General features: G+C 41.0%; 1 protein-coding gene across 2 annotated transcripts in view; it reads left to right on the forward strand.

Annotated features, from left to right (window-relative positions):
* Nucleotides 1-3,612: 3,612 nt before the first annotated feature.
* Irak3 (interleukin 1 receptor associated kinase 3) overlaps nucleotides 3,613-13,983 on the forward strand; it is a 63,854-nt gene continuing 53,483 nt past the window's right edge. The window contains exon 1 of one of the 2 annotated variants that reach the window (XM_029561580.1): nucleotides 3,613-3,947. In XM_029561580.1, coding sequence (XP_029417440.1) covers nucleotides 3,815-3,947 — 133 coding nt within the window. In that variant the 5' untranslated portion in view covers nucleotides 3,613-3,814. The remainder of the gene's footprint in view (nucleotides 3,948-13,983) is intronic. The other variant, XM_008829118.3, reaches the window with a different exon arrangement.

The raw sequence follows: 13,983 nt of genomic DNA on the forward strand, positions 1-13,983 counted from the left end.
CCCACACTGACAAGTACAAACACCACACACACACACACACACACACACACACACACAAACAACAATAACAAAAAACCCTTTAAAGAATTTGGCCAGTAAATGTACAGCATGGACCAGAGGAAAAGCTTGTTAAGGAATTGCTAGAAACAACCTTTCAACTAAACCCTACCTTTTAATAGCCCATTCAACAGCGAGCCAAAAGCAACTTGGATTTGACATTCTGGTGCAGAAAGCAGTTGGTTAAGTCAAAGGACTAGAGGGAGTATGCTAAAAGAACAGAAGATATGGCCAAAAAGTGGGCTCAGGGAACAGGCCTCCATTATTCTGAAATGAAATAAAGGCTTGGATACAGTCTGGTTCTCTGGCAATGAAGAAGACAGCAACTTTGCATATGAGAAGATTAAAATTTTAATGAATTTTCAAATCAAAGAGCTTCTCATCAGGGCTTCCAGTGACATTCTATAGTGTTAGCCTCTATTTCTGTCATCCTTCCTCAGACTTTGCCTTTCTATTGATATCAACAAGTAAGACAGAGGCTGGAGACTGTCCATAGGATTTTAGTGGCAATGTTAAAATTTCATGGACAGTCCTGAAGAGATCACTTGAACAGAGTGAGGTGACCTGGTGAGAGAGGGTTAAGAAAAACTGGAGATGGTGAGACTATTCAATTGTTATCTAAAAGGAAGCGAAGACATGGGGTAGATGGGGAGGTGACGTCAAAGAATTTTTGTTTTAAAGATGAAAGCAATAGTATCATATTGTATTCTGAAATGAAATAAAAGTAAAAAAATAGTCAAAGTGATAGAGATCGATGATAGCATTGCTCCCTTCGATTATGGGAAAGGGATAGGATTTAGAGTACTAGTGAGGGGATGAGATTTAGAGAAGAGTCTAGACAGTTCCTCCCTAAAGAAGGGAGAAAGTGCATGCTGTGTTTTAGATATAAAGCCCTAACATCTCCTATATTGAACACCTGGTTCCCAGCCAGTATCAGTATCTGGGTATGACTGGGACATGAGGACACTAACCTCATGGATGGATAAGTCAATGGGGGTGTGCCTTTGAAGGGTGGATCTTGTCTTCCATCTCTTTCTGCTTGCTTCAAAGTAAATCATAAGACCCGATGATGCCAGCCTTTCTGAGAGCTTCCTTACTGTTATGGTGTGGATCTTAAATGTCCCGTGGAGGCCCTTATGCCAAAGGCTTGGTTGCCAACCTGTGGTATTACTTGGAAGTGGTGGAATCTTGAGGAGATGGGGCTTAGTGGAAAGCACTTAGGTTCTTTGAAGGGACTAGTGGCACCCTGACCCCTTCCACTCTCTCTTCCCTCCTAGCTGCCATGAAGCCAGCATCGTTCTCTGCCACACACTCCTACCATGAAGCTGGCATCCTTCTCTGCCACACACTCCTACCATGATGTTTTTCCTTTTTACAGACACAAAAAATATTGGGCCAAGATATGGACTGAAACCCCTCAAATTGTGAGCCAACATAAATCTTGCTTTCTTTTAAGTTGCTATGTTGGGTATTTTGTCAGACAGAAAACTAACATAACTATACATAGTGATTTCTGGTCCATGCTCATGTTTGAGTTTGCTTTCCCTGTTCTAGAAATTTAAAACTTAACCCAACACAGTACTTAACCCTATCTTTCTTCAATCACTCAACAGTCAGATAATCCCTTTAGGACACAGAGAACAGGGCTGGAGATATGGCTCAGCAGTTAAAAGCACTGGTTGCACATACAAAGTATCCAGGTTCAGTTCCTAGCACCCACATGGCAGGTAGCAACTGTCCTTAACTTCCATTCCAGGGGATACAACATTCTCTTCTGGCCCCTGAGGGCACTGCACACACATGGCATACTTACATATATGCAGGCAAAATACTCATGCACACAAAGTAAAAATAAGTAAATAAAATAAAAGATAGAGAGACCTTTATAAGCATGTAGTTTGCTATTAAAACGTTAGTCATTTAAATGAAAGGGTATCAAAAACTTTGCTCAAACTATTCTGCTTTTATCAATTTTCACTACTTTTGGAAATTCAGGTGGGCGGGCTGCATGCTTAGGCACCATTCCTGCTGAACTCCAGAGGGAGCTATTTCCAAAGAGGAGGGAATCCACATATAGTAATGTAAGCATAGCCAAGCATACATGACTGGAGAGGTCATAGACCCCAGAGAAGGACTTAATACTGTCACTTTCCTAAACTAATGTAGTTTCTTTCTATATTATAAATACTTATCCTTATATTCACAGATAAGTGTAGCTGTCACCACTCATCAAAGCTTCTTTTTGTAACAGAAACTATTACAAAGTTCCACAGCTGACGAAAATGCAGTGCCTAGCCCCACTTGATGCATCTACAATACAACTCCTATACCTAAGGTTCAGGGAACATCACCAAAGAGGGGGCAGAAAGATTGTAAGAGCCAGAGGAACAGGATGCCTGCTGCTAGATAATGTATCTAGGCATGGAAAGGAAGCTGCCCCTAGGGAATTTCCACACTATGGTTCTCCAACAAGACCTGTATAATGATAATCACTGTTGACAGGTCAATGTGGATGAGGGAAATTTCACAGGGTCCCACCTCTGAATGAAAAGCTACAGGTAACTAATGGATGCTGGGGGAGGGTGAATCAGATTTCCCCAGGGACCAGCTCTCTGACAGGTTATCTAATTGCAAGTTGGTCAATCCTAAACACAGATACACATGAGAACCCTCGAAAGATTCAGTACATACATATATATATATACATGTATGTATATTTATAAATGTATATATAAGAATAAACAATAGGACAAGAAATTGAGAGGGAGGGCATGGGAGGAGTTGCAGGGGCGTGGGAGGGGCAGAAATGGTGCAAATACAGTAATCACGTATGAGATTTTCAAAAAATAAGTGATTTAAAAAAGAGTAAGACCTGAATGATTTGAAACAGGTGCTGGTATTTTCCAGTTAATGGTCACAATCCTCTCCCCCAGTCTTCAAGGCTGACGTTTTTGCCACTGCTTTCGAACACGTTTTTTCAGTACCATCTGTACTGTATCTGCGGTAAGGTGTTACATTATAAACAGTAGAAAATTTCAAAACAAGAGTCACTGTTATTTAAACACCGTGTTGAAAAGCAAAAGGAAGATTTTGTGAAACACTTTGAGGAAGAAAAAGATGGTCAAGGTTGCATCAGGGAAGTCCAGGCAAAAAGAGAACGTAGTCAAAGTCAAGAAGCAGTGTGGGGAGGGGCTGTCTGCGAGGGAAGGACAAGGTTTTGCTGATTTATTTGGTTGATCTTTTGCTGCGCTTGCCCTGACCACCCATCTTTTCCAGTGTATCCTCGTTTTCCTCTGTTTAAATTTATTTTGTAAGACTACACAACAATGTGCTTCTCGATGAGTACGCATCTTTTTTGTCAGGACAAAGTGAAACTTTTGAAGACCCAACGAGGACCTCTTACCCATCCAGGCCAGGAGCCCGCCCATCCCGGGGCAGCAAAGGGGTGCCGGGCTTTCTTCGAGTCCTGGTTCTTATTTTTTTGGCGGGTCTGATCCTTCACATCCCAAACCAATGACCGACAAGATAGCTCAAAACAGGAAGCCGGGGGCAGGGGCTCGCCGGGGGCGGAGGCTCGCCAGGGTCAGGCGAGGTCTGCCGGGCATCTCCGGGGAGCGGGAGCGCGTCACGTGGGGACCGCCCTGCGAGGGCCGGGGCGCGGCGCTCCGAAGTCCCAGGGCCTCGGTGGAAGCAGGATTTCCGCGGTTGTGTAACTGCGCCGGGCGGTAGCAGGCCCGGCACCGCATCCCCAGCTGCGATGGCCTGCCAGTGGGGGGCCGGCGGCGCGCTGTCCGCGGACACGCTGCTGTTCGACATGCCGCCAGCGCTGCTGGGCGAGCTCTGTGCTGTCCTGGACAGCTGTGATGGCGCGCTGGGCTGGCGCGGCCTGGGTGAGTGCGAGGGGGGCGGGGGCCCCGAGCTCGCTCCCCCTTCTGAAACTTGGGGTACCGCTTCGGTATCTTGTGCCGGGATTGCGAAAGTCAGACACCCCAGAAAGCATCGTAAGCTTAAAAACGATTTCTGCTGTACTCACTTGGCAGCGGTCACATCAATTTGTATATATTATCATCTATGTGATACCTATTCGGCACTACAAAAGTCGCCCTAGAATGTAATTTTCATATGAAAACATGTTTAGAGAGCTAGGGATGTAGTCAGTAGAGTGCTTACCGAAGCATGAGGGAAGCCATAGGTTCAGTTCTCTAGCATGGAATAAAACAAACAGTGCTAGTGGGAACTTGTAATCCCAGCCATTGAGAGGCAGAGATAGGAAGATCAGAAGTTCAAGGTCAGCCTCCCCAAATAGAAAGTTCCAGGGCAGGCAGGGCTACAGAAGACCCTATCTCAGAAACAAACAGAAAGCAAACAATTATTTTTAGAGCTTTAAGAAACCTATTCTTTGGTGTTTTTCCAAATTTTATTAATTATTGTGTGTGTATAATGGGTGTGCATGTGTGTATGTGTGGGTGCACAGGTGGAAGTCAGAGGACAATTTTCAGGAGTCTGTTCTTTCCTTCCACCCTGGGATCTGAGATGTTACTAGGCTGGTCAGGCTTGCATGGCAAGCACTTTTCCCCCTGGAGCCATTTCTCTGGCGGTCTCTGGTGTTTGCACTGCACCCCTGAATATCCAAATCAGTTCTTACAAGAGAAATTCTAAAGTTATTGTTTGCAATGAATGTGACTCCCACTTTTGTTAGTTGAACATAACTTGCATATTTTCCAAATCTAATGTAAAGAAAGTTTAAAGAATGGCTTTTTATTTTGAACTAGAAACTTGCCCTCAAAAAATTCATTTTATGCAGATATTGGGAAGCTGAGCAACTGCCTTTTGGAAGTGTTGATGCAATCACAAATAATTCAGGCACAAATGTTAAATGCAAGTATTTGGGATTAGACTTAATACCTCATGCTGTCACATTTAACGTTAATTGGAGATAAAGATGATTATTTTTAAAATAGCTTTGTCTGAAATAGTGTTTTTTCTTACCAAGAATAGCAGGGCTGTGAGGAGAAAAAAATTTTTTTTGTTGCTAAAAGAAAAATATGCCCATTCTTTTTCTTTTTCTTTCTTTCTTTCTTTTTTTTTTTTCCTCAGACAGGGGCTCACTATGCAGTCCTAGTTGGCCTGAAACTCACTGTGTAGACCAAGCTGGTCTCAAGCTTACAGACATCCTTCCACCTGCCTCTGTCTCCCGAGTGCTAGGATTAAAGGTGAGTGCCACCATTAGCAACCTTAAACTATAATTTCAACTGGCAGAGGACTCCTTTGTTCTAACCATATATGTCTTGCTTGTTACTTGGCTCTGAGTTCTGAGAAACAAAGATATTTCCACTCTGTATTTGAGAGATAAGATTCCTCTCCTACCATATTTTTGCTTTTCATGCTAGATCATGGCATCTGAAATACTGGGTCTGTAGATTTCCCTGAGTTACTGTATTTGCAAAAGAAAAATATTTGTAGTTCAATTCACAGTTAATGAGTGGATTCAGATAGTGCTTCAGGGGCTGAAGCTGATTGGTAGAGAGCATGAAAATGGAAGAACATGTGGCTATCTGAAAGGAGCCATCCGCACTCGGTCCTGCCCATTGCTGCCTTTCAGGGAGTCCAGCTCTATTCACTGACTTCTTTTCTCATTCTCTATCTCCATCTATAGCATTAAAACCCGGAAATTCATACTTCATATGGGTACCTTACAGCTCCCTCCCATCACTCATTGCCAGTATTTCAACAGGGAAGGACACTGGGTTTTAAGTTGCTAAGTAACCTGCCCAAGCTCACACAGCTGGAAGTGGCAGAGCCAGGACTTGAACTAAGGCAGTCTTAGCCACGACAGTGTACTTTTACCCACAGCTGTACTCTTTTCTCCTGTACCCCCTCCCCAAAGTGTAGCATTGCTGACTTGAAAAAATTCAGTGTGCTGTTTAAACATGCAGCAGCTCTATTTTTTTCCTCTTGTGGAGGTAAATGAAGTTCTCCTACACAAGAACAAGCAAGGGATATGCACTTAGAACAAAGGAGTCCTCTGCTTTGGCGGAGACTTAAGGTGAAGGACCGAGATGGCTTCAAGGCTTCCTATTGGGAGATAAAAAGAGAGGCTTTAAATTTTGTCTGATGTCAGGCTGGTGTGGGGAAGGTGCAGACAGGCCAACCAGAGTCAAGGCATCTCCTCAAGTGTTTGTTTAGGGGTGCCTTTTTGGCTTTCTCCAGGCCCAGGCGGTAGAGCAGTATTTAAGGAAGCTTTCAGTTACTCAAGTCTTTTCAGTGCAGGGCTAATGTCTGTGGGCTCTCTGGTCTCATTGCCAAAGTAATTATGCACTGGTTACTAGAGCTAGCAGATTGGTTTCTTGGGCAGGAATCGATACATGTTGTGGGCCAGAAGTCTATATAATAATATGGCTATTGAGCCTTTGCATATTGATTCTCATAGGGGAAGGATATAAAATTTACTCCTTAATGTTCTTGTTATAATAGACTGTGCAGTGAGTGAGGCCTCCTGACCACCTGGACTATATAGCAGGATTGACAGGCTGCTTCACAAATTGTGGGCTCTGCACTAAGGAAGGCTGGCCTAGTTTGGGGTGTCCAGGACAAATACCTGTGTTAAACATGGCTCGTTTCCCTATTGGGTCAATAAAAAGAGAAGGGGGGAGCTAGAGCTTTGAGGTGGGAAGAGTGACTGAAGACTGAACCAAGGTGTAGTGAGGGCTGAAGGTGTAGGTGAGTGGTAGAGCAAATGCTTAGAATATGGGAATCCCTGAATTCCATCCTCTAGTCTGGGGAGGGGAGAGAGAGAGAGAGAGAGAGAGAGAGAGAGAGAGAGAGAGAGAGAGAAAGAGACTATCCTGTTATGCACAGAGCAGGGGAGAATCTAAAGATAGAGAGGACCCCAAATTTCATATGGAAAAGAACTATAATAGTGATAGGTCAAACTCTCTCAGGCTGATCGTGATTCCTAAGGATGGCGACTATGAGACTACATCAGCAAAGGCAGCTCTGACAATGGCAGAGCACAGAGCAGCTTGTACGACGGGTGTGTGTGGATTAAAGCAGGCTGGTTGTTCATATTAGAATTGAATGCGCAAGTGCCTAGTTCCCACTCCTAGAATGGCTGTTTGACTAAGTGTGGATGGGAGGGCCAACACATGTCTGGATGCAAAGCCCTATTTGGGAACCATTGCTTGGGCCAAATTCTCTTTCATAACATCTTATTATAACAACTACTTTACTACATATTTTAATTGATTATTTTTATCTTTAATCATATCCTTATATACTATTCTTCAAATCATTTTTGTCAGTATTGTTGCTAAAAATAGTCTGACTATTTGGTTCATGCTAATGGCTGTTTACTTTGCAGACACACTGGGCATACAGAACTTGTGGTGAGCATTCATTTATTACATTACCATAGATTGGTATTTAAAGTAAGTTGTGGGCCTGGAAAGATGACTCAGTGGCTAGGAGCACTGCCTACTCTTGCAGAGAACCCAGGTTCAGTTCCCAGCACTATATATTGGCTAACAACAGTCTGTAATTCCAGTTCCAGGGGATCCGATGCCCTCTTCTGACCTCTGAGGGCATTGTACCACATGGGTGCACTTACACACATGCAGGCAATAGACTTATACACATAAAAAATAGTAACAAATAAAATATTTTAAAGTGAATTGTTTGGAGCAATTCATACTGGAAAACCTCTCAGATACTTAGAAAGACCATTTTTGTAGATTCTAAGCAATAGACTATATGTAGTTTTATCCCTTTTAAAAAAGAAAATAAAATTATATAATTTGTATTTGATTACTTTAAAATAAAATATAAAATCCCATTAAACATGCATTGTAATAGTTAATACAGGTATAAAATGACAGTAGTGATCATTCTAGTTACCACCCTGACTGAGTAGCTGCTGCCTGAGCCTGTGTTAAACATTTTATGTGGATTATCTCATTTACTGAGCACAAAAAGTAGATACTTTTTATTTCCATTTTATTGATAGGAAAATGGATTTTTAGCGAATTTAAATAACTTGCCTCAAGTTACACTCTGTTAAATGCCAGACTAAGATTCTAATCAGATGACCAGACTTCTAGAGTTTATCTCTTTTCTTCTTATTTTCAAATTTTTTTAATTTTCAATTTTTAAAAATTTTATTTTTATTTTATGTGTATGAATGTATTGCCTGCATGTATGTAAGTGCACCCGTGTCATGCAGTGTCTGAGGAGGTCAAAAGAGGGTGTCGGATCCCCTGGAACTGAGGTTATAGACAGTTGTTAGCTGCCATGAGGGTGCTGGGAACTGAATCTAGGTCCTCTGCAAGAGAAGCCAGTGCTCTTAACCACTGAGCCATTTCTCTGGCCCCCTTATTTTCAAATTTTGAATGGCTTTACTTTTAGAACAGTTTTATATTTACAGAAGAGTTCCCAAGTATACTCTACATGTAAGCTCCACACAACTTCTCCTATTATTGATACCTCACATTGGTATAGTACATGCTAAAATATAGACATGATTGTTAACTAAAGTTCATATTTTATTCACACTTCTTTCATTTTTCCCTAACTCCCTTCTCTGAGTCAGGATTCCATCCAAGTTACCACATTGCATTTAGTTGCCAAGTGTCCCCCATCTCCTCTTGACTGTAATGATCTAAGGTTTATTTTTGATGATCTTGACAGTTGTGAGGAACACCGATTGTTCCTCAGTTGGGATTTGTCTGCTGCCTGTCTCATTATTAGACTGAGGTTAGGATTTAGCAGGAGAACATAGAGGTAAAGCACTATTTCATCACAGTTTAACAAGGGTCCATACTACTTATGTGAGTTATGACTATTGACCTTTACCATAGCTGAGGTAGTGTCTGTTGGGTACCCACTTTATAAAATTGCTCTTTGTCCTCCTCTTCCCATGTAGTGTTCTTTGGAAGGAGGTGTTAGATGCATCCTCCACTGAAAGAGTGGCAGGTGCACTTCCCCTCTCCAAGACAGAGCACAGCCTGATTTTGGCCACTGTTATTTTTCCCACCTGACAGTGAACGCTCTCTTTAAATCTACTCTAAGGCATATGCCTATAAAAGGAGTGCCCATTTCTCTCTTCTTTATGGTATTATCCTCTAAGGGGATATTTATAGTACGTCTCCTTTATTCCTCCTTAAACCCTCTCCAATCAGGTTTTCATCCCTCACTGGTCCTATTGAAATTCCTCCTCAGCATGGCTAAATACAATGGTCAACTTTCAGTCTTTGTCTTACATGACACAATTGATCGCTCCTTTTCTATAGAGCATTTTTTTTTTTCTATTTCTAGAACTTTATGGTCTCCTTATTTCCTCCTCTTTTTACAAATGGTTCTTTTTCTCTTATGATGCCTCTGGGATTGACATATGACCTGCTATACACACTATCTTGTAAGTTCAATTTATAGGCCACTAACTCCCAAATTTCTAGCCTGTATCCCTTTCTTAAATGTCAGCATCATCCTTCTGTTTACCGGTTTGACAGACATCTTCAAATTAGCATTCCAGAAATGTTTCTCCCATTCTCCCCCAAATTTTCCCATTTCAATTAATAGCAACCCCATCCTTCATTTATTCAGACTAAAATATTATATTCTGTAACTTCTCAATTTCTTTTCTAAACCACATCCTGTCTCTAAACAATTGATGTTGTAGACTCTGCCTTTTGGATCTAATTAATAATGTAACCACTTGCTACCTCCACCACAGCCATCTCCATCCAAACCACCATCAGATTTTACCCGGATTATGTAGCTGTCTTCTAAGTGGGATTCCCTGCCGCTGTCCTTGCTCGTCTCAAATCCCTTTTCAACACAACAGTCAGTGAGCCGTCAGACATGTGAACTGCATCATGTTGTTACTTCATTCATAACCTTCTGGTAGCTTCTCAACTCACCCAGAGTAAGCACGGCACTCCCATGCAGCTTGTTCCTCTCACTTTTCTTTTTCAGTGGTGTTGACTCCAATCACATTGACTTCTTTGAACATGCAAAGAGAGTTTTCCTGCAGGTAAACTTGAGGTTTGCCTCTTCACTTCTGCTTCATGGTCTTGCTTAGCTGCTTAGCTGTTACTACCCAGACTGCTCTTTTTTTTTTTTTTTTTTTTTTTTTTTTTTTTTTTTTTTTTTTTCCCTGCAGCCCCAGCTGTCCTGGAACTCACTATGTAGACCAGACTGGCCTCAAACTCACAGAGATTCACCAGCCTCTGCCTCCTGAATGCTGGGAATAAAAGGTGTGTGCCACCATATCCAACTAAAAGTCAATTATTTAATAAATTATCTTTTTTATTATTTTATTTGTTATTTTTATTTTATGTGTATGAGTGTATTGCCTGCATGTATGTGAGTGCACCTGTGTTGTGCAATGCCACGGAGGTCAGAAGAGGGCTTTGGAGTCTCCTGGCACTGGAGTTAAGGACGGTTTGAGCTGCCATGTGGGTGCTGGGAATTGACCCCCGGTCCTCTGCAAGAACAGTCAGTGCTCTTAACTGCTGAGCCATCTCTCCAGCCCCCCTGGCTGCACTTTTACAATTGGTACCTGCACCTTCTTATTTTCCTTTCCTCTCTTGATTTGTTTTCATCTCTCTCACTCTTCCCTTACATGTTCCCTTCATGTTTGATATTTGTTTATAAGCTTCATGTGATGGCCATCTTGGTGGTCAGCTTGTTTGCATTAGGAAGCATCTAGAGGATGAGTACAGCACTTTTTGGGATATAATGCACTGGTACATCACACCACATTACAGTGATACCTAAATAAAAACAGCCTGTTAGCATTCATTTTAGCTGAGAGGGAACACGAAATGTTCAGAGAACCTGTTCCTTCAGATTACTCTCAGAACCATGCTCTCAAACAAAGGCCTTCTCCCTTTTCTTTTGAAACTGTACACCCAACAGGTCATAGAGAGGGAAAAGTGGAACCTTATTTTATCAGAGGCCTTTGTCCCTTCTGACCCCTACTTACCTCGAACAGACACACAACCCCAAACAGATGTTATCACTTTAATTCCACCTGCTGTTTGCACCACAAATGGGATAATTGGTTGCTTTCAACAAACATCTGCTGTTTGCAGTTTTTGATATGTAACACAAGCACATGCACTCATTCATACATTGTTTTGGGTCAAGGGCAAGAAAGAGTCCTAAGGGATTCAAACGATATGCTTTAGTTCATGAGAAGAGGACAAGGCCTAGTACATGGCTTTACATTATAAGCAAGCTGTGGTAATGTTAAATCATCTCAAAACATAAGACTAACTCTTTGGTTGAAAGGTTAGGTAACAATCCAGGGCATGTCTATATTGTAAATGTTATTTACACAGTATATCTGTGAGTGTTTTTCCAGAGGGGATTAACTAAGAAAGGGAGATAGCCCTGAATGAAGGCAATGCTGTCCTATAGCCTGGGGGAAAAGGGGAAATCCCATTAGTGCAGGCCTTTTCTCTCTGCCTCCTGGTAGTTATGAAATGAGCTGCTGGTCTCTACCATTATACCGTCCCACCCCCACCCCCGCCATGATGGACTGAAATTTATGAAACTGAGAGCAAAATTGGTTTTTTCTCTCCTTAAGTTGTTTTGCTCAGGTAGTTTGTCATAGTGTCACAGTGATATAAAAAGTCTGACTAACACACTTCACAAGGGCAGGTATTTGTTTATGCTTTACTTTCCTTTATACCAACTCTCTTAATATCTAAAACTACAGTTGGCACAGAGCAAGCATTTGTGTTTTGACTCAACTTATGAATCAACGGATATTTTTTTAAATATCTAAGCCTTTCTGGGCAGAATCTTCCACAAAACACTACACTAGATATGACATTGTGGTCCCTGCTTATAAGGACTTGTTAATTTAGTTCGGCAAGCAGACCTGTACAGATATTATAAGGAAATCCAGCAAAAGCTGTATTGATCATCACCAGTATATGAAGTGACACAGATTCAAAGTTGCAGACTGAAATGCTGGTTTTGAGGGTCTCACCCAAGGCAGTTAACATCAGGTCCTTACCTGGGTCTAGGAGAGCAGGGCAGATGGAGCGACATTTGAGATGTCATGCACAGTTATCCATACCCTTATTCCCGTTATGGGATAGAAATCTTACACAGATATGGGGCAAAAAGTATATGTGTCTAAGAATAAATATTATTTCTTATAAAATTTATGCATTAGTGGGTGTGAATGCTTATAGTCTAGTGTGAGGTATAGAGTGTTACACTTTTTAATCTTGTTTACTTTTTTGGAATTACAAATATTCTTTATCTTAAAGGTTTGTTTGCCTGCATACTAAATCAAACTAATTTCTTTGTGTGCTTTGTAGAAAAAGAGAAAATCAGCATCTTTCCTGCAAGAATTCTGTCTTAATTTACTAGGGGTTTTGGCATGTGGTTATATGCAAATACAGAGAGTGTAAATAAGGATGTGTTGCATTATTCTAAAAAACCCCTTCAGAGATATATTTGCATATGGAGACATGATTTCTGCAACTGAATTCCCCAGTGGTTAGCACTATCTAGACAGTCTTGCCCTCTCAACACAACCTCCAGGGACCTTTGAGCATTTAGTAACACTAATGTAGTAATGAGTATCTTCAGGTAAACTGATTTCTCAACTTTGAAGTTCTCCTTTTTGATTTATATTTTGCCATAAAAGAGATGTCTTCTAAAGTAATGGTTTTGAAAAATGCTTAGCCAGCAGCCTATTTTTCTTGCTTGATCTTCTCAATGTAGAATACTCTTTAACAACACAGTTAGTTATTGTTAACTTTGTTCTTGTATTTCTGAATAAATCTATATATTCTTGAAGGGAGAAGTAAGGAAGGATTGGAGGAAACTTAGAATATTGAATGTAGCTAACATACCAAGAATTTATATTTCTTTTGCATCAAATTGAAGTTATGGTTTTACAGAATTTGATCTAAATGAATTATAACATTTTATGGTTGCTGATAATTGCTCTTTTGTGGTGTTTCTATTCAGAATGTATTATCCTTAGGGAAAAGCTATTAGGGTGGCATGAATCACCAATAAGAGAAAAATATATTTCATTTCTGTTTCTGGAAACCACCCATGCATGCTGGTAGCATCCATTTTAAAGGACTCCTGGCCAGTTTCTCAGCAAGGACTTTTGAAGACTGTCCTGACTTACCTAGATTTCCTTGGATTTTAATGCACCCTTACATTCCTTTGCCCTGAGAAGTATTACTTAGCTAAGAACCTCCTGCTCATTTGACATCTGTTTACTTCAGAAATTAACTTAAGGGAGGACTTCTTACAAGGGCAGTCTCTGAGGCAAGTCATAGGATGGGAGAAAGGGGGTCATGGCCTACTGTACTTTTAAAAGGGAAATTCAGAACTTAAAAAAAGAAAAAGAAAAATGAGGAATGGAGTATAGGAAAGTTGCTATCTCTGGACTTGGAAAGTTAACTGGTTTCCTTAATAGTTGTGAACTGTTCCTTTCCTGTTGTGAGATCTGTGTGAATGAAAAATAATGCTTATTGGGACTGGAGAGATGGCTTAGTGGTTAAGAGCACCGAATGCTCTTGCAGAGGACCCAGGTTCGATTCCCAGCACCCACTTGGTGGCTAACAACCATCTGTAACTCCAGTTCCAGGGGATCTGATGCAATCTTCTGACCTCTGTGTAGGCATTGCGTGACATGTGTGCACTTATACACACATTCAGGCAATACATTCATATACATAAAATAAAAATAATAAATAAAATACTTTTTAAAAGAGAAAAATAATGCTTATAATTTTTGATGTGTAAATATTATGTATGACTTCTGTGACTATTGCCACCAGATGGATCTTACAAAATCTGAAGTTGCCAACTTTGCGTTACTTCCCAGAAGTCTAAGATTGGCCTCTTTGCTTTCAGAATGAATTTTTAAGTTCGTATGCTAGCACTCAG

This window comes from Nannospalax galili, unplaced genomic scaffold, assembly GCF_000622305.1.
Source record: "Nannospalax galili isolate Female #2095 unplaced genomic scaffold, S.galili_v1.0 scaffold110, whole genome shotgun sequence".
In the NCBI taxonomy this organism is placed as follows: domain Eukaryota; kingdom Metazoa; phylum Chordata; class Mammalia; order Rodentia; family Spalacidae; genus Nannospalax; species Nannospalax galili.